A 27186-nucleotide genomic window follows, 5' to 3' on the forward strand; every position below is an offset into this window, starting at 1 on the left:
ATTTTTATCATTTCAAGATACACAGACAAGTGTATATATGAATTAACTAAACTAATCGCCCACTGACACCCTACTCTGAGTTTGATCACTGGATAGCCAAATAAAAGTCACGATTTAATGGATATACTGTTACACTTTACCGCTTGACAGCCAATGTGTGAAATTTTAATGAATCCATGGCATCTCGACTAGGTTATGTTTAACCTCGAAATTTTAATCATTTCAAGATACACAGACAAGTGTGTATATGAATTAACTAAACCAATCGCCCACTGACACCCTACTCTGAGTTTGATCACTGGATAGCCGAATAAAAGTCACGATTTAATGCATATACTTTTACACTTTATTTTGTGTTTTGTTATTGAAACAAGTTAACATTTTATTACTCATTACACTACTTCATCTTCTAACTTATAACTCGTTTACACTTTGTATGTATGCGATTGGCGTAGAAACGGTTTAGCTGGTTATAGTCGAATAGATGATTCCGCGCCACTCCTCTCTTTGCCTCGCAGTTCGGTGCCAGTTGGAAACCCAAGTGTAACCAGGTCGCTCACCGCCTGGTCCCTCCAACGGAGTGGAGGCCATCCTCTTCATCGGCTTTCTCCGGCAGGTACTGCAACGAACACTTTCAAAGCTGGAGTGTTTTCGTCCACTCGGACAACTTGACTTAGCCAGCGTAGCCGCTGTCTTTTTAATCGCTAAACTATGTCAATGTCGTCGAATAATTCATGCAACTTATCATTCTATCATCTGCGGTATTCACCGTTGCCAATGTTTAAGTCACCGTAAATCTTCCTCAAACCTTTCTCGTCGTTTCATTGGACGGGAATTATGAAGGACTTGTAGAGTTTAGTTTTTGTTCGTCGAGAGAGGACTTTACTTTTCAATTGCCTACACAGTCTAAAGTAGCACCAGTTGGCAAGATGGATTCTGCGCTGGATTTCGAGGCTGACATTGTTGGTGCTGTTAACGCTGGTTCCCAAGTAGACGAAAGTATCTACGACTTCGAAGCCATGACTGACAACACTGACGTGGGAGTCATGACAGGAAAAATTTCGTTGATAATAGGATATATTTCGTCTAGTTCTCAATCACCTCCAGACCTATTCGCTTCGCTTCACTATCCAGACGGGATAAAGCAGAACTACGCGGTGTTACTATATATCAATATCATCGGCGTACGCCAGCAGCTGTACACTCTTATAGAAGATTGTACCTTCTCTATTCATTTTCACCAACATCAGGTAAAAGAAATCACACTATAGTGAGTCCTTTTCATGCTGTCGAAAGCTTTAAAATCGACAAAGAGATGGTGTGTGTCGATCATCTTTTCACGGGTCTTTTCTAAGATTTGGCGCATGGTGCAGATCCGGTCAGTTGTAGATTTTCCAGGCCTTAAGCCACACTGATAGGTCCAATCAGTTTGTTTACGGCGGGGTTTAGTCTGTCAATCAGTACATTCGATAAAACCTTATAGGCGATATTTAGGAGGCTTACTGGCACAGATTGTGCCTCCCTTTTTACGTATTGGTCAGAGCACACTGAGATTCCAATCGATGGACATGCTTTCTTCCGACTATATTCTGCAAAGAAGCTGATGCATGCACCTTATCAGTTCTTCGAAGGCATATTTGAATAACTCGGCCGGTAATCCATCGGCCACCGCCGCTTTGTGGTTCTTCAAGCGGGTAATTGATATTCGAATTTCTTCATGGCCGGGTAATGGAACATCAGTTCCATCGTCGTCGACTGGGGAATTGGGTTCGCCATCTCCCGGAGTTGTACTTTCATTGCCATTCAGCAGGTCGGAATGTTCTCTCCATTTGTTTTTCTTTGTTTACTTTGTTTAAAGCCTAACGATGAGTATTAAAATCTTAAATCTATTTACAACTAAGTAAGCCCAAGAATGTGGTTGAGCTGTTTTGGTAGAACTTTGCTCTTTAGTAGGCAGGTAGATCTCTTCTTTTTAAACGTGTTTGATTGCAGGAATGTACCAAGGCATTTACCATAGGAATATCAAGATCTATATGGATATTTCGTAACCCTTCGATCCAGGTGAATCCCAAGATAAGTTACTTTATTCACTTGGGCTACTTTTACATTGTTTATTTTAACTCCGACATATTTCTGGTGTTAGAGAAAATGTAACATGTTTGAATTTTTGCTCATTAGTATGCCAGTTGGCTAGCAATGGGGGATGGAGTTATATGTAGAGTTCACGTAAGTGAGGAAAGTTTCTGACTGCCATTCACTTGGGAGTGGCCAGGCACTATTCTTTTGTATGCGTCTCAAGCAGCTCACGACTTCCGGTCTTAGATTAAGTATCCTCTGGGTCGCCAACAGACATCCGTTTGGAGGCGAGCTAAAGTGTAAAGGCGAATCCCGCTTATGCGTTTGTGCGTAGGGTTTGGGACCCACCACATAAAAACGAATAACCAATGAATAGGAAGCAACAGCCTTGGATAAGGAACCCTAATTTTAATTTAAAGGCATGCACCTGGAATGTTCGGACCCTTAATTGGGAAGGTGCCTCTGCCCAGCTGGTTGATGTCCTCGTAAGAGTAAAGGCTGACATCACCGCAATCCAAGAAATGCCATGGACGGGACAAGGATGGAAGAAGGTAGTAACATCTACTACAGCGGCCATATAAAGGAGCGCAAATTCGGTGTGGGATTCGTGGTGGGAGAGAGACTCCGTCGTCGAGTCCTGGCAATCACTACGGTGGATGAACGTCTAGCAACAATCAAACGGTCTGAGGCTGATCGACTTCGCCGGGGGCCGAAATATGGTCGTCTATTGTATTAGATTCCAGCATAAGAAAATCCATCAAGCTACTTGGCTGAATCACTCGCAACCAGATCGATCATGTTGTGATAGATGGACGACATGTCTCCAGTGTTTTTGATGTGCGTGCGCTTCGAGGTCCCAACATCGACTCGAACCACTATCTTTTAGCAGCTAAGATACGCACCCACTTCTTTGTAGAAAAGCGCACACGTCAACAAACACAAGGAAGGTTCGACATCGAGAAGCTGCAATCATAACCGACAGCCGAACGAATTTCTACTCGACTTGCACTCCTGCTCTCTGAGAGCACTCATCAGTATCTCGGTATAAGGGAACTGTGGGACGGAATATCAAACTCCTTACGTACAGCTGCAACCGAAACTATTGGCTTTCGGAAAAGTAAAAAAAAAAACAGCTGGTATGACGAGAATTGTTGTCTCACAGTGGAGAGAAAACAGACTGCCTACCTCGCAATGATGCGATCGACCGCAATACGAGCCGGATGGGAAAGATACCGTGAAGAGGGAAGCGCGACGCATTTGCAGACAAAAAGTGAAAGAGGCTGAAATGCGTGAGTGTGAAGAGCTTGCTGAGTGCGTGAGTGTAAAGAGCAAGCTGGCCGACATGGGTAATGCTCGAAAATTTTACGAAAAGATCCGGCGACTTACTGAAGGTTTCAAGACCGGAGCACACTACTGTAGGACCCCCAGAGTTGATCTAGTTGTTGATGAACCAGATACTGAGTTTGTGGAGGGATCACTTCTCCAACCTGCTGAATGGCAGTGAAAGTGCAACACTAGGAGATGGCGAACCCGATTCCCCAATCGACGACGATGGAACAGATGTTCCATTGCCCGACCGTGAAGAAATTTGAATAGAAATTACCCGCTTGAAGAACAAGGCGGCGGGGGCCGAAGGATTGCCAGCCGAGCTATTCAAATACGGCGGCGAAGAGCTGATAAGGTACATGCATCAGCTTCTTTGCGGGATATGGTCGGAAGAAAGCATGCCCGACAATTGGAATCTCAGTGTACTCTGCCCTATCCACAAAAAGGGAGACCCCACAATCTGCGCAAATTACCGTGGGATAAGCCTCCTTAACATCCCTTATAAGGTTCTATCGAGCGTACTGTGTGAAAGACTAAAGCCCACCGTTAACAAACTGATTGGATCTTATGAGTGTGGCTTTAGACCTCGTAAATCTCCATCTGACCAGATATTCACCATGCGCCAAATCTTGAGGTGACGTTGAGAAACATCATAAGCTCCGTCAGGATCGGGAAGGACTTCTCCGAGCCGTTCGATACCAAACGAGATTTCAGACAAGAAGACTCACTATCGTGTGACTTCTTTAACCTAATGCTTTAGAAAATAATACGAGCTGCAGAGCTAAATGGAGAAGGTACAATTTTCTATAAAAGTGTACAGCTCCTGGCGTACGCCGATGATATATATCATTGGAAACAACACCCGCGCCGTTAGTTCTACAAGTCTCTCATCATTCCCGTCCTACTTTACGGTGCAGAAGCGTGGACGTTGTCAACATCCGATAAGACGGCACTAGGAGTTTTCGAGAGAAAGGTTTTGCGGAATATTTATGGTTCCTTAAATATTGGCAACGGCAAATACCGCAGAAGATGGAATGATGAGCTGTATGTGTTATTCGACGACATAGACATAGTCCACCGAATAAAAAGACAGCGGCTACGCTGGCTAGGTCATGTTGTTCGAATGGACGAAAGTGCTCCAGCTCTGAAAGTGTTCGCTGCAGTACCCGCTGGTGAAAGCCGAGGAAGAGGGAGACCTCCACTCTGATGGAAGGACCATGTGGCGAAGGACCTGGCTTCGCTTGGTATAACCAATTGGCGCCAAACTACAAGAAGGAGAGACGCGTGGCGCGCTGTTGTGGACTCGGCTATAACCGCGTAAGCAATGTCTACGCCAGTCAAGAAGAAGAATCATTCCTCACGTTGATAATATTAAGTCCAGTGTAAAGAACTTTACTATTTATACTCTCGCAACAAAGTTGCTAAGAGAGTATTATAGGTTTGTTCACATAACGGTTGTTTGTAACACCCAAAACTAAACGAGTTAGATATATGGTTATATATACCAAAGTGATCAGGGTTCAGAGTTGAGTTCAAATCCGGATGTCTGTCTGTCCGTCCGTCTGTGCACGCTGTAACTTAAAAAAAAATTAATAAAATATAAAAATGAAGATATCTTGATAAAACTTGGCACACTTGTTTCTTGGCACCATAGGAAGGTTGCTTTCGAAGATGGGCAAAATCGGACCACTGCTACGCCCACAAAATGGCGAAAATCGAAAACACATAAAGTGCCATAACTAAGCCATTAATAAAGCTGTAGAAATAAATGTAAAGCATATTTGGATGTAACCTCGCCCACCCCCACACAAAGGTTATGTTGAAAACTACTAATGAAATGCTTTAATTCAGTAAGGGAAACACCAGGAACCTTAAATTTCATTATAAAAAAGGTACAGAAGGACTCTACCCAAATTGGTATACAAAATTTTAAATGGGTGTGACTCCGCCCTCTTTTGGGTCAAAAACGCTATCTCCGAAACTACTCGACCAATATCAATAAAATTTGGTTTGTGATATTTTCCTTGGATCCCAATAGTATGTTGTGAAAATAAGCCAAATCGGTTCACAACCACGCCTACTTCCTATATACCAGAAGTCGATCTGATGTTAAAGTCCTCTCTCGATGAACCAAAACCAAACTCTACAAGTCCTTTATCATCCCCGTTCTACTTTATGGTGCAGAAGCATGGACGATGTCAACATCCAATGAGACGGCACTAGGAGTTTACGAGAAAAAGGTTTTGTGGAAGATCTATGGTCCTTTGAAAATTGGCAAAAGCGAATACCGCAGATGATGGAACGATGAGCTATACGACGACACCGACATAGTTCAGCGAATGAAAAGACAGAGGCTACATTAGCTAGGTCATGACGAATGACGAAAGCTCTTCAGCTTGGAAAGTGTTCGATGCAGTATTCGCTGTTGGAAGCAGGTCTTACTCTCCATTCCGTTGGAAAACCTGATAAAAACTGACCTGGTTTCTAATGGTATTTCCAATTGGCGCCGAACAGCAAAAGGGAGAGATGACTAGCGCGCTCAAATAGATTCGCTTATAATCGCATAAGCGGTGCATACGCTAAATATGTATATATGGATATAAGTGACATACATATGTACATACATATATACTTCTTTGTTGTACTATTTTCCGCTATATATGTATGTTCTTTCCCGGGAATTTGACTCGTTGTCTCAAGCTAAACTTAAATCAGTCTGATGTCAACAATCAAGCTATGAATAGCATTTCAACAGTAAACTAATATTTTGTTAAATTATATTTAAACTATCGTGTTTTATTTCACTGGCGCAGACGGTGGGATCACTGAAAATGATCCTTTAAACGAATCTACTTGAGTTTTTTTTTAATCGTAAAAACTTCTAAATATAACAAGTAAGGAAGGGCTAAGTTCGGGTGTAACCGAACATTTTATACTCTCGCAATTTATTGATGTAATTTTATAAAGATAACACAATTCGACCCATATATTCGGTATAAAGTTCAATAGAATAACGAAAATCATCATAAATAGTATATAGGGTCTGAGGTAATTCCTAAACCGATTTCCCTCGTTTTCACCACCTAGATACAATGTATCGAAGACCATACGCTCACTTAATTTAATATTACTTATAATTAGGTATATGTGATCTGGGGGAAGTTATGACCTGATTTTTACCATTTCAGGTACAGAGAGAAACTGTTGAAAAAAATTCAGATGGAATGATTATCTGAGGGATTTACCTATATTTTCGGTGAAAAATTACCCTTAGACACTGAGTTCTTCATGTTCGATATCAGGTGTATTGAAAAATCATGGTCCGGTTTTGACAATTTTTCCACTAGTGATGTCACAGCTCAAATACAGTATTTGAGTAAAGTTTTATTCCGCTATCCTCATTTGTTCCTAATGTATATATGTATTATAAAGTGAACGAATCAAAAGAATTCAAAATTGAGTTATATGGGAAGTAGACGTAGTTGTGAACCAATTCGCCCATATTCCACCCGTGTCATCAGGGTGCCAAGAAAGTATCATGTACCGAATTTCATTGAAATCGGTCGAATAGTTCTTGAGATATAGTTTTTGACCCATAAGTGGGCGACGCCACGCCCATTTTCCATTTTGTAAAAAAATCTCAGTGCAGGTTCCTCCTGCCATTTCTTATGTAAAATTTGGTGTTTCTGCCGTTTTTCGTTAGTGAGTTAACGCACTTTTAATAATTTTCAACCTAACCTTTGTATGGGAGGTGGGCGTGGTTATTATCCGATTTCTTTAATTTTTAGACTGTATAAGGAAATGGCTAAAATAAGCGACTGCAGAAAGTTTGGTTTATATAGCTTAATTGGTTTGCGAGTTATATACAAAAAACCTATTTGGGGGCGGGGTCACGCCCACTTTTCAAAAACAATTACATCCAAAAATGCCCCTCTCTAATGGGATCCTATGTTCCGAATTTCATTTTCATAACTTTATTTATGGCTTAGTTATGACACTGTATAAGTTTTCGGTTTCCGCCATTTTGTGGGCGTGGCAGTGGACCGATTTTGCTCATTTTCGAAAGCAACCTCCTCAGGGTGCCAAGGAACATGTGTTTCAAGTTTCATTAATATATCTTAATTAAAAAATATATATATATAAATATAACTAACACTTATATTTCTTGGTGACACAAACAACCGTTAAGTGAACAAAACTGTAATACTCTGTGCAACAGGTTGCGAGAGTATAAAAAGTGTAAACACATATTGTGCTGTATTAAATTTTCCATTTTATACGTGGAAGCTGTGATTACAATAGCTGTAACCTTCAATAACCTCTGAGGAAGGAGTCTTAGGAAATAACCTCTACGTGACATTGGCGTCTGCAGTTCTCATTTGTTGGTAAATATATGAGTAATAGCGTAGTTGACGATCTTTGTGAGCAGTTGTTGTGTGTGAGCATTGTACAAGCCACTTCCTCATCAAGAGAAGAACAAAGAGAGCTAGTGTCAATAGCTGAATTTTCGGAAAATTCAATAAAACCACTAACAACTACAACAATGACAGGAGCGAAAGAGAGAAGAGAGCGAACCGTGCAAAGCATAAAGCTGATTGCTCCATTCGATGGCAACAAAAATTACCTGGCTTTATATATTGACAGTTTAAATCAGTGGTCGGCACGAGAGGAATTGTGACTGTGTAGGTGAGCACGAAATAATGAATAAACAGTGAGAACCCTGCAGCCGAACATTTTAAGAATGTTTTTCATTTTATCATAAATATGAATTTTTGTGCTCATTTATTAATTTTATTTATTTTATTGTTAAATCAAATATATTAGATAATAAAACCTTTACTTTACTGTCTTTAGACAGCCTAAATTCATAAATATAATACATACCATCAAACGACATTCATAACAGTAAGGTATTTCGCGCAGGGCACTTATGCAAAGTGCCACAGCCATACGCGATGTTCATTCGTTGCTGGTTCGACAACGACAGAATGATAGAGCGTAAGCGTACGTGTAATGTGAAGTCGGCACAAGCCAAGCAGTTCCGACCACTGGTCGTCGTCGTCTCTTACACAAGAGGAAAAAGCTTTTTATTTTCAATGCGTTGTAAGTACTCTTCGTGGATTGGCGTTGGATGTAGTGAGAAGAGAGCAACCTGCGAGCTGGGAAATATTGAAATGCCTTTTAATCGATGAATTTGCAGATCCCACACCTATTACCTTTGATATTATTAGTAAATGATATAAAATACAGAGGTAGCGTTAAGCAACTATGTGAAGAAAAAACAAGTAAGGAAAGGCTAAGTTCGGGTGCAACCGAACATTTTATACTCTCGCAATTTATTGAAGAAATTTAACAAATACATATATGCGGAATAAAGCTCACCGTATTTTTGAAAAACCTATAATTAGGTATATGGGAGCTAGGAGAAGATACTTTTGAAAAATCTACAATGAGGTATATGGAAATGTTATGACCCGATTTTAATAATTTTTGGAACAGAGACACACTATTAGAAGAAAACAATTTCCTCTGAACTAAATTGAGATATCTGAGAGATTTACCCATATTTTCGGTTAAAATTTATCCTTAGGCGCTGAGTTCAACATGTTCGATATCTGGGGCCTTGAAAAGTTATGGTCCGTTTTCGACAATTTTTTCACAAGTGAAGCCAGAGATAATATGCACTAATTGTGTAAAGTTTTAGTCCGTTATCTTCATTGGTTCCTTATGTTTACATTATAAAGTGAAGGAATAAGATGGAGTTAAAAATTGAATTATAAGAAAAGTAGTAGTAGTTGTGAACCGATTTCGCCCATTTTTTGTCCGTGTTATCAGAGTGTCAAGAAAATATTATATACCGAATTTCATTCGAATCGGTCGAGTAGTTCCTGAGATATGGTTTTTGACCCATAAGTGGGCGATGCCACGCAAATTTTCCATTTTGTAAAAAAATCTGAAAAATCTAGGGAAGGACCTCTCCGAGCCGTTCGATACCAAACGAGGTTTCAGACAAGGTGACTCACTATCGCGCGACTTCTTTAACTTGATGTTGGAAAAAATAATACGAGTTGCAGAGCTAAACCGAGAAGGTACAATCTTCTTTAAGAGTGTACAGCTCCTGCGTACGCCAATGATATTGATATCATCGGAAGAAACAACCGCGCCGTTTGTTCTGCTTTTTCCCTCATGGATAAGGAGGCGAAGCGAGGTGAATGAGAACAAGACGAAATATCTCCTGTCATCAAGCAAACTGTCGGCACATTCGCGGCTTGGCTCCCACGTCACTGTTGACAGTCATAACTTCGAAGTCGTAGATAATTTCGTATACCTGGGAAGCAGTATCAACAACACCAAATGTCAGCCTCGAAATCCAGCGGGGAATCACTCTTGCCAACAGGTGCTACTTTGGACTGACTAGGCAAATGAAAAGCAAAGTCCTCTCTCGGCGAACCATAATCAAACTCTACAAGTCGCTTATCATTCCTGTCCTGCTTTATGGTGCAGAAGCTTGGACGATGTCAACATCAGATGAGACGACACTAGGAATTTTCGAGAGGAAAATTTTGCGCAAGATTTATGGTCCTCAGAACATTGGCAACGGCGGATACAGCAGACGATGGAACGATGAGCTTTTCGAGCTATACGACGACATTGACAGAGTTCAGCGATTAAAAAGACGGCTACGCTGGCTAGGTCATGTTGTCCGAATGGACGAAAACACTCCAGCTCTGAAAATGTTCGATGCAGTACCCGCCGGAGGAAGCCGAGGAAGGGGAAGGCCTCCACTCCTTTGGAGGGACCAGGTGGAGAGCGGCCTGGTTACACTTGTGAGGTTGTTGCTTCCGATGATATCAATATCATCGGCGTACGCCAGCAGCAATACACTCTTGTAGAAGATTGTACCTTCTCTATTTAGCTCTGCAGCTCGTATTATTTTTTCCAACATCAAGTTAAAGAAGTCGCACGATAATGAGTCACCTTGTCTGAAACCTCATTTGGTATCGAACGGCTCGGAGAGGTCCTTCCCAATCATGACGGAGCTTTTGGTGTTGCTCAACGTCAACTTACACAGCCGTATTAGTTTTGCGGGGATACCAAATTCAGACATCGCGGCGTAAAGGCAGCTCTTTTTCGTGCTGTCGAAAACAACTTTAAAATCGACAAAAAGGTGGTGTGTGTCGATCCTATTTGCACGGGTCTTCTCCAAGATTTGGCGCATGGTGAATATCTGGTCCATGGTGGATTTTTCAAGTCTAAAGCCACACTGATAAGGTCCAATCAGTTTGTTGACGGTGGGCTTAAGTCTTTCACACAGTACGCTCGATAGAACTTATAGGCGATATTTAGGAGGCTTATCTCACGGTAATTGGCACAGTTTGTGGGATCTCCCTTTTTATGGATTGGGCAGAGCACACTAAGATTCCAATCGTCAGGCATGCTTCCTTTCCTTGTTTCGGCTGCAGCGGTACGCAGTGAGTTTGAGATGCCGTTCCACAGTTCCCTCATACCGAGATGCTGATGAGTGCTCGCAGAGAGCAGGAGTGCAAGTCGAGTAGAGTATTTCGTTTCTGTCTGTTGCGATTGCGATCACGTCTTAAACACTGGAGACATGTCTTCCGTCTATTACAACGTGATCGATTTGGTTACGCGTGTTTCGATCAGGAGACAGCCAAGTAGCTTGGCGTATTTTCTTATCTGGTACTACAGACGACCTTATTTCGGGCCCCAGCGAAGTCGATCAGCCTCAGGCCGTTTGACGATGTTCCGTCATGGAGGCTGAATTTTCCGACTTTTGTGCCAAAGACACCTTCTTTACCCACCCTTGCGTTAAAATCGCCAAACACGATTTTGACATCGTGGCGGGGGCAGCGCTCATAGGTACGTTCTAGGCGCTCATAGAAAGCATCTTTGGTCACATCGTCCTTCTCTTCCGTTGGGGCGTGGGCGTAAATAAGCGATATGTTGAAGAACCTCGCTTTTATGCGGATTGTGGCTAGACGTTCATCCACCGGTGTGAATGCCAGGACTCGGCGACGGGGTCTCTCTCCCACCACAAATCCAACACCAAATTTGCGCTCCTTTATATGGCCGCTGTAGTAGATGTCACAAGGACCCACCTTCTTCCGTCCTTGTCCCGTCTATCGCACTTCTTGGATGGCGGTGATGGCAGCCTTTACTCTTACGAGGACATCAACCAGCTGGGCAGAGGCACCTTCCCAATTAAGGGTCCGGACATTCCAGTTGCATGCCCTTAAATCATTATCCTTAAAACGTTTGCAGCGGTCGTCATCAAAATTGGGGTTTCTCATCATGTTGCTTCCTTTTCATGGGTGGGGGGGGGTTGTGTGGGGCACCCCCGGGTTTCGCCTTCTCACATTAGCTCGCCGCCAAACGGATGTCTGTTGGCTAACCAGAGGATACTTGGTCTAAGACCGGAAGTCGTGAGCTGCTTCTTGTAAAAGAATCGTTCCTGGCCACTTCCAAGTGAATGACAGTCAGAAACTTTCCTCACTTACGTGAACTTCTACACATGATCCCATCCTCCACATAGCCTCAACAAAACTGCTTTTAAAAATCTCGAATAATAATAAAAAAAGAAACGAATTCCGCGGTATTAATAAAGCTAACACTATTTGAGCTTAAGGCTCCAGGGCTGTAAAGGGATAACATACCAGAAGCGACCGTATTACTCAACACTTGACACACGAATTTAACCTTAATATTTTGGAAGGTATTGGATAAATATGGGAATCGGTTAATTTATGCGCGCACCGATAACTCGACTTAAAGTCCCTTTTATAAAAATGGATTATATCCGATCAACTTACGCGACGATTTTTAAAGAAAACTTGATTTTTATTGTTTTGTAAGCAGTTCCGGCTGTATTTTATCAAATGGGGGTTATAAAAAAAACATATTTCCTTGCCATTAACATTGAAAAAAGGCCGTGACCTGAAACCCCTAACAAATTAGCAAAATTTTGAAAATTAGTATCAGACAAGGAGCTAGTCCTATATTTTGAAGTTAGGTAAGGCTTCAAGATAATTTTTTTTGAGGACATCTCCTTTGCAAGAACCTCTTGCAAAAAAATATGCTATTGGGTGGGACCAAGGTTTGCCACCAATACATTGCACCATTATGGTCATTGCAGTTGTGGCTAATCTAGATGTACGATTTTCATCGCCATAATCTTCGAGACCTATCACCCTATCAAATTTCCAATCATACTGCAAATGACATTTCAAAAATTTCTTCTTTCTATCTGTCCCTGCTGTCAGACCACGACCTGTTTGCGCGACTTTTTCAGAACTATTTAAATGTTCCTCAAGGATTGGAAGAGGCTCTAGAACTATAGCGCGATATCCCGTTTCAAAAAGAGGAAGAAGCTGCTTCGATGCACCGATTGCGTTTGGGACAGCTTCTTCAATAGGAGCGAAATCTTCCGTACCCTTCTCTATGGGGTTTTCAAAAAGAGAATTAGAGGCATTAAATGTAGGCTCGACAATTAAATTAATATCAGGGGGGTTACTCTGTAAGGCGTTGCGCAAGTGAAAATGCTCGTTAATGAAAAAAAGCAACTCTGTAAGGCGACAAGCGAATTCGAAATTGCGTTTTGCGCATTTATTTTTACCCCTTTGCAATGGCAGCACTCTGTATTGCGTAAACGACTGTCAAATCTGTGCGTTTAACGAGTTTTTGATTCGATATCAAACTAGCAAACGCAACGGACAAAAAATGTAAGTACATAAGGCATATTTGTAGTTTTAATTTAAAAAAATAATTTTTTAACAGGGAAAATTCTAAAAATAAACAAACAAACCCAACACAATTCGAAATTTTAATTAATTATATGAAAACACATTCGGAACTTTCCAAAGGACAGCTGAAAACTGTGGACGCGAAAAATGCTGCATATAATTTATGGAAAGAGTTGGTATGTGACCTTAATGCTGCAGGGCCACCATCACGCGATGTCTTAAAATGGAAAAAGGTAAAAAAGATTAATTATAAATGTTTTTTCAAGCACATATTTATTAATTATTTAAAGGTTTGGTCGGATTATAAAACCCATTTGAAAGCAAAAATGCGGCGGAACAAACTAAGCATCTCTGGAACTGGTGGTGGTGCTCCAAGTCATTGCTCCTTAACACCGTTGGAGGAGCAGGTTAGTGAGCTTCTGGCAATGGAAATATCCGTCAGTGGAATAAGTGGAAGTTTAGAATTTGGTGCAGCACAGTTAACGCAACCAAGTGAGTCGGACATCTCAACCGACAAATTCCGACAGAATGAACCAACGCCAGAGGATGAAATGCCACATTGTTCACGTCGAAGAGTCGCTCCGCAAAAGAAAGATAGTCTTTTAAATAAGCAGGTGGATAACCAAATCTCATATCACAAAGGTTCATTAAAAGTGTTGTCTGAAATTAATGAAAACCTAAAGGTGATTTCAAAATGTATGAAAAAAAAACAGAAAATGGGTAAAAGGAAATATAAATTTTCTGTTGAAAAATTCGAACACAAAAAGAGGATTGATTTGGACAAAACAAAACTAAAATTTGCAACATTAGAACTAAAAAAACAAATGCTAGAAATTAAACGGCTCGACCAATAAAAATATGGTATTTTAGTTATTGACATTGAAATCTGTTACTTATTGTTTAATACTTACTGATCATTATTTATTTATTATATTAATAGTTTAAATGAATTGTTTTGATTTAAAAACTTTTTTTTTTTACTTTTTATTACATATATAGATATGTGTACACATGTGCAAGGGACTAAAGCTTTATATCATAATGTGAATTTTAATCAAATATATGTGGAAATGTGAAAAATTAAAAAGTTTACTTCATTAAATAGTGTTATATGTTTATAAAGTAATCATACTGTTTTTTATTTGATCCCTTTAACGTTTAGCAATATTGGTTTCATTCGTATTTCCTATGGTTTCAATATAACTCGACTTCTTCAACTTCTATTGCTATATTGACAGGTGATTCCACATTAAAAAGAGTGCAAATATTATGAAGAGCACAACATACGTTCAAAATTTGCACCACTTTTGGGCATAATGTAGTTCTCTAGCAGCTAAAAAGCATCTAAACCGCGCTTTTAATACTCCAAATACTCGTTCGATAAGGGATCTGGCTTTTGAAAATTTGTAGTTGTAGTAACTTTCAGCAGAGTTTTCAGCAGCATTTCTGTATGGAGTTAAAAGCCATGGCTCAAGCGGATATCCAGAGTCGCCTATAAAAAAAAATTAAGTTAGCAAAATTGATGCATATAATAGCTAACGAGTAAAATTAAAGAATGTGTATATGTTCACCAAGAATGCGAATTCCTATTTCTCCATTCACATAGTTGGTTTGTAAATATTGGCGCTCGCTTGACAAATTCCACACATGTGAATCATGACACGCCCCAGCAAACCGACCGTTAACGGCTTTTATCATCATCTTATGATCACATATCTAGGTTTTGGAAACAATATTTATAAAAAAACAAATAGAAATTAAACAAGTAAGGAAGGGCTAAGTTCGGGTGTAACCGAACATTTTATACTCTCGCAATTTATTTATTTAACTTAATTAATATTATATAATACACAATTTGACCTACATATTCGTCATATATATTGTATAAAGTCCATTGATAGTTGGAAACCCAAATATTAGGTTAGAAGCACCAGGTCCTCATGTTCGATATATGGGGCCTTGAAAACCTATGGTCCGATTTCGGCGATTTTTAGAAATGGGCTGCCATACATACAGTATTTGTGCAAAGTTTTGCACCGATATCGTCACTAGTGCTTACTTTAAATATTGTAAAGTAAACGATTCAGATCATCTTCTAAGTTCTGGTATATAGGAAGTAGGCGTGGTTGTGAAGCGATTTGGCCAATTTTCACAACATATCATTGGGAAGTAAGGAAACTATTACAAACCAAGTTTCATTGAAATCGGTCGAGTAGTTCCTGAGATATGGTTTTTGACCTATAAGTGGGCGACGCCACGCCCATTTTCCATTTTGTAAAAAAAATCTGAGTGCAGCTTCCATCTGCCATTTCTTATGTGAAATTTAGTGTTTCTGACATTTTTCGTTAGTGAGTTAACCCACTTTTAGTAATTTTCAACTTAACCTTTGTATGGGAGGTGGGCGTGGTTATTATCCGATTTCTTTCATTTTTGAACTGTATTAAGAAGTGGCTAAACAAAACGACTGCAGAAAGTTTGGTTTATATAGCTTCATTGGTTTGCGAGATATATATAAATAACCGATTTGGGGGCGGAGCCACGCCCACTTCCCCAAAAAAATTACATCCAAATATGCCCCCTCCTAGTGCGATCCTTTATTCCAAATTTTATTTTTATATCTTCTTTTATGGCTTAGTTATGACACTTTATGTGTTTTTGGTTTTCGCCATTTTGTGGGCGTGGCAGTGGACCGATTTTGCCCATTTTCGAAGGCAACCCTCTCACGGTCCCAAGGAACATGTGTTCCAAGTTTCATTAAGATATCTCAATTTTTACTCAAGTTACAGCTTGCACGGACGGACGGACGGACAGACGGACGGACAGACGGACAGACGGACGGACAGACGGACAGACGGACGGACAGACATCCGGATTTCAACTCCACTCGTCATCCTGATCATTTATATATATATAACCCCATATCTAACTCTTTTATTTCTTGGTGACACAAACAACCATTATGTGAACAAAACTATGATACTTTGTGGAACAGGTTGCGAGAGTATAAAAACAATTGTCTTACTACCATAGCGTTTATACTATGCTTTAATTTCCTATTGAAATATAAATGCTCATTAACTGCCGGACGTTTCATTTGGGTGTGAGTACCATCCACCACTCCAATTACTCCTGGAATTCCAGACACTGAGTAAAAAGCTCGTTTCGCTTCATTTTTCTCCTCTGAAGACATTGTAAAAGTTATGAGTTTTGGACACAGCACTTTCTCAATTGCTTTACAAATTTCAAACGCACAACGCGAAACCGTTTTTTGAGCTAGCCCTGTATGGTGATCTTGTCCAATTTGCTGTTGATAGCCTCCCTGCGCCAAAAATTTTAAAGTTGCCGCTAATTTCACAATTTCGGGTATTCCTGTGGACCTGCGTGGAGTTTTTAGCTCTCTACTTATGCTATCCAACACGTATTTGAATGAATCCTTGCTTAAGCGAAAATTTTGCACGAAACTATTTACGAGTAGAAGCACAAACAATTTTAAAGAATCGCATTACACTTTATCATTCAAACTTACCTTTTTTCACTAAGACTCATCACATTAGAATTGTCTCTAATAATTTTCCGCTCAACTCGTTAATTTTTTGAGTTTTCCTCCCATAACACAACGGAATCCATATTCACAGCTTTTTTATTGATTTAAAATTACTTTTATTTATAAAACAATTCAAATTTAATTATGTTTGTCTGTCAATTTTCTACACTTCTTCACTTTTCTGTTATTTATTTTGTTTTCATTCTCCTTCGTTTCGGTCAGTAATGTCAACTATACTGGCGCTATGTCAACGGGAAAACAGTGCAACACTGTTTACAATGCAAAAGAGTTACAGAGTACCGATTGCCCTTCGCAACGCAATTCGCTTTCGCAACGCATTGCTATTCGTAACGCCTTACAGAGTAACCCCCCAGGAACGGCCCTCGGACGTAATTTTTTTTGTAATTTTTTTCCGAAAAATGCCGTTCACAAGCAAAAATGTGTTTAGGTGTTTCATGATTCATATTTTCAAAAACACCTAAACGTTCGAGCCAACATTTACGCCTATTAAAAGAATAAAGTATAGTATAGATAGCGACGATATTGATTACTCGAGGTCGATTTATGTTACGCAGCATGATGACAACTCAGACTACTTTTAATTGCAAAGTGAGTGGTGATAGTACAGGCAATTTTAAATAGTTTGGGATAATTGACTACGTCATCCTGGTTTGTAGCTGTGTCAACTCTCCTGGACCGAAATTCTAAATTGTCGCATTAAGATCATTGATATCTTTGTTTTTTTTTTTTAACCACCAATATAGGTCTTTCAATCAGTCATTTATGATGAGGTTTCACGTCAGGAAAAGTTCTCTTTCGAGTCAATGAAGTGACAGAAATCTGTTGGAAATGATATTAATCCATCGAGGTGTCAACTGCGACCCTACCATTTCCAACTGCTTCTACAATCGCAATTTGATATTGTTGCAAAAACACTCATATGTTAGTTGTTAATTGGCGATTCTTTATGTGTCGCCACAAATTAAATGATTCTAGGCATGCGATTAGCCCGTCAGTAACAGTTGATCCAGGAATAATTGGAAGAGTCTGGCGTAAATCACCTACTAACAGAATCATGGCTCCACCAAAAACGTTCATCGACAATCAAGATCTTTTAAGTGCAGTATCTCCGATTTTGCCGACTGGTGTTTCGTTCATTTGCAATTTAGGAGCAATTTCCGCCGAATGTGCCGTTTGTTTGCCTACTAACAGGTGCCAAGTCGCCCCTATTCCCGTTAACCTTGGTGGTGCAAATGAGTGAAATTGGTTCTGGAATTACATCAGCCCTCATATACTATATATGATGATTTTCTATTGGACTTTATGCCGAATATATAGGTCAAATTGTGTGTTATCTTAATAAAATTACATCAATAAATTGCGAGAGTATAAAATGTTCTGTTTGACCCGAACTTAGTCTTTCCTTATGTGTTACAAATTGTTTTGGGCTATCGACACAACCTTATACAATTGAAGAATAACAAAAATATTTTAACAAAGCAACAATGACAACCTTCAAAATATAATTTTTTTGTTTTCTCTTTTTATATTTTTCTTGTCAACTCGAATAAAATTCTCTTATTATTATCTTCCTCGCAATTTTTCCACACTCACTCTCTAATCTTTTCCTGGCCTTCCACGAATATTTCAAGACTAAAATTAGCCAGATCGGTTTGGCCGTTCTCGACTTTTTTGTGTGTTGTATTTGTTGTTGTATTACACATCTTTCTCTCTCTGTCGGCCATTTTTGTTTACATTTTCATTTGACATGTCTCCTCTTCTTCGCAAAATTATCTATAAAACTAGGAATAACACCGAAAATCTAGTTGTGTAAAACGAGATAATTTTATAATCTCAGATTATCAAGAGAGGAATTTTGTATGAGAAATCTCGTTTCTTAATTACAGATTATCGAGTTAAGCTTGAAAATGGAGATAATCTCGTTATATGAAAACATAGTATAACGAACAGCAATTAATTTTTATATTATATTTATGTGACTGTAACGTTGTGGAGACGATTAATTTGAATAATAACTATCCTATCATCTAAGTTGGACCAAATTACATGTATATGCAACTTTCATGAATATCAGTTGACTCGTTTTTGAGTTCATTCGGAACATACACACGGACACTGGATTTTTATATATTAAGATATAATATATATATAATAATAATGTTAGTGCAAACAAGCTTTATTTTAATTAGCCGTGCTATCGTTAAAACATATCGATATTTAATATGACTTAATTATTTTATAACTAGCAACGAAAAACGCGAAAAAAAAACAATTTAAAATTAAAATGACGGTATATCGAAAATGATCGAAACACAATATTTTCACTTTTTACTATTATACACACACATTTTTACATTTAAAATATGGAGACAACAACAATTTAAATTCTACTATTTATATCACATCAAAAACATTCAACAATAAGCGCGAAGTTAGTGTTATATTATTTAAAATAAAATTTCGATATATCGCAAATTATCGAAACAAAATTTTCACTACAATTGAAAAGTTATCTATACATTTTTACATTTAAAATATGCAAAGAAAAATTTAAATTCTAATACATCTTAAACATTTAACGATAAGAGCGAAGTAGATTGTTTAATATTATTTAATACTAAAATTTCGATATATCGAACATTGTCAAAACACAATATCTTCACTTTTTTAAATTATAGATTTTTTTTTTCATTTTCTTGTGATTCACTAATATTTCACTTTAACTTATTAAATATTTGATATATTAATTACTTACCGTTCGAGGTCCGTTCCCTCATTTTCAAAATTATAAAATTGTCCTCCCTCGCTGCAGCCAGCAACACACTTCCTCCAATTACCTTTTGCTTTCGGCATATTGTCTATAAAAATGATTAAAAAGAGATTAAATTATCTAGCAAACATTAAAACAAACATGCACAAGAGCTGCTTATTGCTTTTTCTTATTAATAGCCGTACATGGCCGTTACAAATTGAGAGAAAAAATTAGAAATGTCTCGACTAATAATTTTGAGGAATTTCAATCTGGTCGTCCCTCTTTTTCCAATTGCGAAACGTTAAAACCTTCTCATCTCGGCAAACTGTCAAAGTTTAGGTGGTTTTGACGTTTGATATTGCGCTCACACTTCGAGTGAGATGAGAGTTGTACATCTCTTTATCTCTGGTAGAGTCGCTCTCAACACGTACGCACTCTCATAAAATAAATTGTTTGAATGTATGAATGTATACTGCTATACACTATAGAAAACTATCACCTCACCATTATCGATGCATTTTGATTGAAATTGATTTTTGGGATATGCAAGTAATTCGTCAGTAATTTTAACTAAGAGCAAGCTCATGTCGCCGAGTGGTATTCGTTGTTTAACATGCTCGAACATATATTTTATCACTGATTTGGAGACTTGGTTCAATAAATCAGATATCAATGTGTCTATAAAATTAACACATTGCAACGCCATTTTGACCCAAATAGGGGCAAAATCAAAGCGTAAAACCACAACACGTTTATTACGCTAAGCAATATTAATTCCCTGTGTTATAAACCGTATTTTTTTCTTCTACTTAGTTACAGTCGTCTACAATCGATACCTTAAATGTTGTAACAGCGACAAATGAGAAATTTCAACAAGCAAGTATATTTGTTCAAACACTTTGCGATGCACAAATAGTTTATAGAACATTTGATCGCCCCGTTGGAAATGTACAAAACATACCTTACGGCATAACCTACTGCATCCAAGGATATTTTCTTCCTTCTTCAGAAACAATGTATGAATTCGTTAGTTATCACCCATTGGTGCAATATTACGGATTTACTTTCGACGTAAGTAAATATTTAGATATTACAGTAATCCCCGCTTAAGTGTCCCTTCTTAACATGCAAGACTTTTGAGACACTTAAGCTGGAAAGGCAGTTTAAATCCCGCTTAAGTGCCTCGAGGTACTTACCCAGCTTTTTTTCAAATACTTCGATCTTATATTTTTTCTTTTAGAATAAAAGGCACATTTATTTCTTATTAATAACAAAAATACTTATTAATAACAATAAATATGGAAAAAAACCTTACAAATATATGTATATGCTTTCCTTTTGACAATTCTCAGCGCATTAAATGTAAAAAATATGATAAGGCACTTAAAAGAGGAAAATTGCAAACAATTTTGTATTTGTGGTTTAAATATACAGGCATTTAAGCGGAAAGGTCACTTAAGCGGACGCACTTCAGCGGGGAATTTTATATGTAAATTTAGAGAAAAAACAAGTAAGGAAGGGCTAAGTTCGGGTGTAACCGAACATTTTATACTCTCGCAATTTATTTACTTAACTTTATTTATATTATATAATACGCAATTTGACCCTCATATTCGTCATATATATTGCATAAAGTCCATTGAAAGTTAGAAACCATAATATTAGGTTAGAAACACCGAAGTCCTCGTGTTCGATATATGGGCCTTAAAAACCTATGGTCCGCTTTCGGCGATTTTTAGAATGGGTCTGCCACACTATAAACATAGTATTTGTGCAAAGTTCTGCACCGATAACTTCACTAGTGCTTACTTTATATATTGTAAAGTACACGATTCAGATCGACTTCAGAGTTCTGGTATATGGGAAGTAGGCGTGGTTGTGATCCGATTTGGACTATTTTCACAACATATCATTGGGAAGTAAGGGAACTATTACAAACCAAGTTTCATTGAAATCGGTCGAGTAGTTTTGAGATATGGTTTTTGACCCATAAGTGGGCTACGCCACGCCCATTTTCCATTTTGTAAAAAAATCTGAGTGCAGCTTCCATCTACCATTTCTTATGTGAAATTAAGTTTTTATGACGTTTTTCGTTAATGAGTTAACCCACATTTAGTAATTTTCAACCTAACTTTTGTATGGGAGGTGGGCGTGGTTATGATCCGATTTCTTTCATTTTTGGACTGTATTAGGAAGTGGCTAAAAAAATTGACTGCATAAAGTTTGGTTTATATAGCTCTTTTGGTTTGCGAGATATATACAAAAAACTTAGTAGGGGGCGGGGACACGCCCACTTCCCCAAAAAAATTACATCCAACTATGCCCCTTCATAGTACGATCCTTCATACCAAATTTTATTTCCATAGCTTTATTTATGGCTTAGTTATAACACTTTATGTGTTTTCGGTTTTCGCCATTTTGTGGGCGTGGCAGTGGTCCGATTTTGCTCATTTTCGAAAGCAACCTTCCTATGGTGCTAAGAAATAAGTGTGCCAAGTTTCATCAAGATATCTTAATTTTTACTCAAGTTACAGCTTGCACAGACGGACGGACGGACAGACAGACATTCGGATTTGAACTCCACTCTTCACCCTGATCACTTTGGTATATATAACCCTATATCTCATTTAGTTTTGGGTGTTACAAACAACCGTTATGTGAACAAAACTATAATACTCTCTTTAGCAACATTTGTTGCGAGAGTATAACAACGATGCCGCAAAATGTGGTCACTTAAGCGGGAAGGACACTTAAACGTGGGGGCACATATGCGGGGATCACTGTATATCAAATTAAAATGTTTTTAATACTATGAAAACACCCTAGTATCATAAAGACTAATACCACAGCATAATAAGTAACACCGTTCTTATGTAATACCATGGACAGACATGTAGTTAAAAAGCGATTAAAGGCTTGGATAAACCCCCCTTTTGATGACGACCCCTGCTAACGTTTTAAGAATCATGATTTAAGGGCATGCATGATTAAGGGCAAGCTGAGTCAGACCTAATAGAAATTAGCAGATTACCTGACAGCGTGAATAACCTCCCAACATTCGAAGGAGATCCGATTCAATTCATATCCTGGATCCACAACGTCGAATCTGTTTTGCAAGACTACGAAGTAGTCAGAACAAAGCCATTGTATAGAGCCATCTTACGGCATATTAGACAGAAAATTAAAGGCCCTGCGGATACGGCCTTAATCTCATATAACATATTCAATGATGATTGCGGAACAATCAAAAACTGTTTATCACTTCACTATGCAGACAAACGCGACCTTAGGACTCTAGAACACGAACTAGGAACCTTATCCCAAAAACACTTCAGCATATAAAAATTCTACGCAAGAGTCAATCATCAATTATCACTGATAATAAACAAAATAAAGATTCAGGATCATTCCAAAGAAACAAATAGTGTTCTACTGGAAACCTATAGGAACCGAGCCCTTGATATATTTATCAGAGGCCTAAATGGCGAATTGTCCAGAATGCTAGTCATTCAACGGCCCAGGAACCTACCCGAAGCATACGCTTCCTGCTTGGAAATTCAAAACGTTAACTTAAGGAATTATTCAATCTACGCAAAGAATGGAGGTTACTCCAATCAAATTCAACAATACCAAATGAATCAAAAACCAATATTTGTACCAAGGGTATTAAACCCTGCCGAAAAAAATTTAATATATAATAAAAATTTCCAAAATCAAGCTCCGCCACCACCCAGACCAACCAATCATAAACCACCAGTCCCGAGGGAGGTGGACTCTTCAATACATTCACGACGAATAAACTATATGAATCGGCCGAATAATACGCCTATAGTAAGGCCATCCAATATTATTCTTCAAATATTCCTAAGAAAACCCAAAAATTATTTAACGTCCAAGCAGAAGCCGAGGAAATAAATTTTATAACAGACGCCTGTCTAGCCTACCCTATTTAGAACTAACTTTAACCCTAGAATGGTAAACACCGCCTGTGAGGCGAAGAATTTTTTTTTTTTTGTCATATTTCCTGATCGTTCACTCGTATTAAGGCGTGCGCTTGTGCCAACTCAGTTGAGTGTTGTACGAGCTTGGGCACAAACGTATTTTGTTTGGTTGCGTTGCGTTGGTTATATATAGATACGTGTGTCGCCTCTGAGGCGAAGTTTACCAATAAAGGTACATTTTTTGTACATATTCGTTTGCGCATTTGTTTTGTTTTTTTTTGCTAAAATTTTGAGTTTTTGCATAATTTTTATAGTTTTTAGAGATGGCTCCTCCTGATGTGCAGTTACTCAAATGGCTGGAGGAGATATCGCTTGATGGAAGTGAACTTGATGACGATTTGGGTGTAGATATCGATTCAGATGATAGTGTGGCTGATCCCACTTACGTCGATGATTTCGACGATGACATGCAGTATATTGATGTATCTAATGAAAATGATGCGTATATTTCTGCGCAAAATGCAACAAAACTTATTGCTTAGAGCACAGATCACCAAATTGTTGGCAATGTGATGTGAAAAAGTAGGTGGAAAACCCACAAACTTTATTTTGTCTTGCAGAATTTATTTTAAGTTTTAAGATTTATATTATTTTTTAATGTGTTAATTAGATATAAGGTCTACAAGACACTGAAGTTTATTTTTTGATTTCAAACTGTTTTATAATTTTTTATATTTTTTTTGTAAAAGATCTATTCATATTACTGATAAAATATGTGATCTATAAATGTTGTCAATAATATATTTAAGATATTTAAAAAATGAATTGTTTTTTGTTTATTTTTATTACCAAGCATGTAATATATACGTTTTTGCTTTTGTTTTGTTAAGGATAAAATGTGGGTTTTTTATAAAAGTCGCCTCACAGGCGAAGATTACCATTAAAGAGCAAAAAAATATGTTTACCATTCTAGGGTTAAAAACCGGGGATATCGTTAAGTTCCTTATAGATACGGGAGCTAATAAAATCTTTGTCTCCGAAAAACTTTCAAAAAATTCAAAGAAACTTGAGTGTCCTTTTAAAGTTCACTCAGCCGCAGGTCAAGTAAATATAACCCATAAACTATGTGGACCATTCTTCGGAAGTGTAGGTATTACAAATAATTTTGATTTCTTTATATTACCTAATTTAAAAACCTTTGATGGCATCATTGGCGATGATACCCTCAAAGAATTAGGAGCAGTCATAAATAGGAAAAATGCCACTAAAACAAAATATCTCTAAACAAATAAATAATATTCAAGATAACCCCTATGAACATGATGTTAATATATTAATATTAATAAATATGCGGAACTTTTCGGACCAGTCTCCAACAGTGGGACAATCGACACAACAAAAAGTATAGAGTAGTTGTTGATTTTAAACGACTAAACGCAATAACAATTCCTGATTCCTATCCAATACCTGATATAAACAACACTCTCGCTAGCTTAGGCGAATGTAAGTATTTTACTACACTCGACCTTACATCCGGATTCCACCAAATCAGGATGAAGGAAAGGGACATAGAAAAGACAGCCTTTTCTACAGCCAATGGTAAATATGAATTTACTAGGTTGCTATTCGGTCTTAAAAATGCCCCTTCCATTTTTCAGAGAATGATCAATGATGTTCTCAAAACACTTATAGGAAAATCCTGCTACGTTTATATCGATGACATTATAATAAAGGGAAAAACTAAAGAAGAACACTTACAAAATATTGAAGATGTGTTCATGCTTTTGTATAAAGCAAATTTAAAAGTCAATCTGGAAAAATCTAAATTTTTTAGAACAGAAGTGAATTTTCTAGGTCACATCGTTACGGGCAAAGTTATTTTGCCAGATCCTGAAAAAATATCCGCTATTAAAAAAATTCCTGCACCTGCTAACCTTAAGGAATTAAAAGGTTTCCTAGGTTTAGCATCGTATTATAGAAGATTTATAAAAGACTTTTCAAAAATTGTCAAGCCACGTACCAATTTAACTAGAGGTAGAATGCTAAAATAAAAGCAAGTCAATCAAAACGGATACAAATTTCACTTACAGAGGAAGGCTTAAAATCATTTAATGATATAAAATATCTACTTAAGTCTTCTGAAATTCTTGTACTCCAAAACTTCAATAAACCCTTTATTCTGACGACAGATGCTTCCAATACTGCAATCGGAGCAGACCTTTCACAAGGAACAATTGGGCAAGACAGACCCATAACTTACATATCTAGATCACTAAATAAAACTGAAGAGAATTACTCGACAATAGAAAAAGAAATGCTCGCCATAGTATGGTCTCTCGACAAATTAAGGACTTACCTGTATGAAGCTAAAGAAATGAAAACCCTTACTGATCACCAGCCACTGACTTTTGCATTAAGTAATAGTAATAACAATGCTAAGTTGAAAAGGTGGAAGCAAGGATAGAAGAGTATAATTATAAACTCATTTACAAACCAGGAGAAACAAACGTTGTCGCCGATGCGTTATCACGGCTGCCAATAGAAACTAATACAAATTCACAGAAGAGGATAGCTCAAAGCTCATTCCTCACTGTGAAGCTCCACTAAACGTTTTCAAAAATCAAGTTATTTTTACAGAAGGAAAGGAGGAAATTATACATGAAGAACCTAATCCAAGCTTCCACAGATGCCGCATTAAATGTGTAGTTTACGATACAGAAAACCTAAATAAAATATTGAACAGAGTTTTAAACCCAAACAATAAATGGAATTAAAATCCAAGAGAATTACATTTCATTGCTACAGCAAGTATATCAAGAAAATTTCTCACAATTTCGTATCAGGATAACAAAAAAAGTAGTTACTGATATCGCAGATGAAGATGTTAAATTTTAAATAATAGAACAGGAACATAAAAGAGCCCATCGCAATAGCAAAGAAAATAAAGACAAGATATTGGAAGAATACTATTTTCCACAAATGAGTAAACTGATTAAAAAATACACTAAGTCATGTGAAATTTGCGGATGTAATAAGTACGATCGACATCCTCAAAAACCCAAGTTACAGGCAACACCTATACCTTCGTGCCCGACTGAAATATTGCATATCGACATTATAGAAATGTCCGGCGAAAAATATATTTCGTGCGTTGACAAATTCTCTAAATTTGTAAAATTTTTCAGAATAAAAAATAAATCAGTATTGCATATCAGGGATAAATTGATAAAGCTTCTACACTATTTCACTGTACCAAAGACTTTAGTCATGGACAATAAGGGCAGCTTTATAAGCCCAATAACTCTAAACTATTTGGAGGGGTTAGGAATTGAAATCTATCTAGCACCACCTCAGAAAAGTAAAGTCAATGGTGCGATAGAACGTATGCATTCCACTATTATTGAAATAATCAGATGTCTCCAAGTAGAATTTCTGATTGATCTATTAAAGAAATCCTGATTCTTCTATTAAAGAAATCGTCAACATTGCAGTTGACAGATATAATAACACGATACATTCAGTTACAAAACGGAAACCAGCCGACATTTTCTTTGGAAGAACACAAAGAATTAATTATCAGAATTTAACAAACTTTAAGGATATAGTTAATTGTGACCTTCGAAATGAAATAGCTAGAAACGTACATTACCACAACAAAAATAGGTCAAAAATAAAGAATTACGAAGCAGGTGACACTATATTTAAAAAGAATAAATAAATTAAAGGCAAAACCAAACCAATATTTAAGAAAGAAACTGTCGCTAAAGA

At 37.7% G+C, this 27186-nt stretch overlaps 1 protein-coding gene across 8 annotated transcripts in view; it reads left to right on the forward strand.

Moving 5' to 3' along the window:
• LOC105219969 (uncharacterized) overlaps positions 1-27186 on the forward strand; it is an 833969-nt gene that overhangs the window by 775925 nt on the left and 30858 nt on the right. For 7 of the 8 annotated variants that reach the window (XM_054225502.1, XM_054225499.1, XM_054225504.1 and 4 more), the window contains one exon: positions 20291-20548. The exons of the other annotated variant lie outside the window; for it this stretch is intronic. In XM_054225502.1, coding sequence (XP_054081477.1) covers positions 20291-20548 — 258 coding nt within the window. The remainder of the gene's footprint in view (positions 1-20290; positions 20549-27186) is intronic. 8 annotated transcript variants of the gene reach the window in all.

Source organism: Zeugodacus cucurbitae, chromosome 2 (genome assembly GCF_028554725.1).
Source record: "Zeugodacus cucurbitae isolate PBARC_wt_2022May chromosome 2, idZeuCucr1.2, whole genome shotgun sequence".
Classification (NCBI taxonomy): Eukaryota; Metazoa; Arthropoda; class Insecta; order Diptera; family Tephritidae; genus Zeugodacus; species Zeugodacus cucurbitae.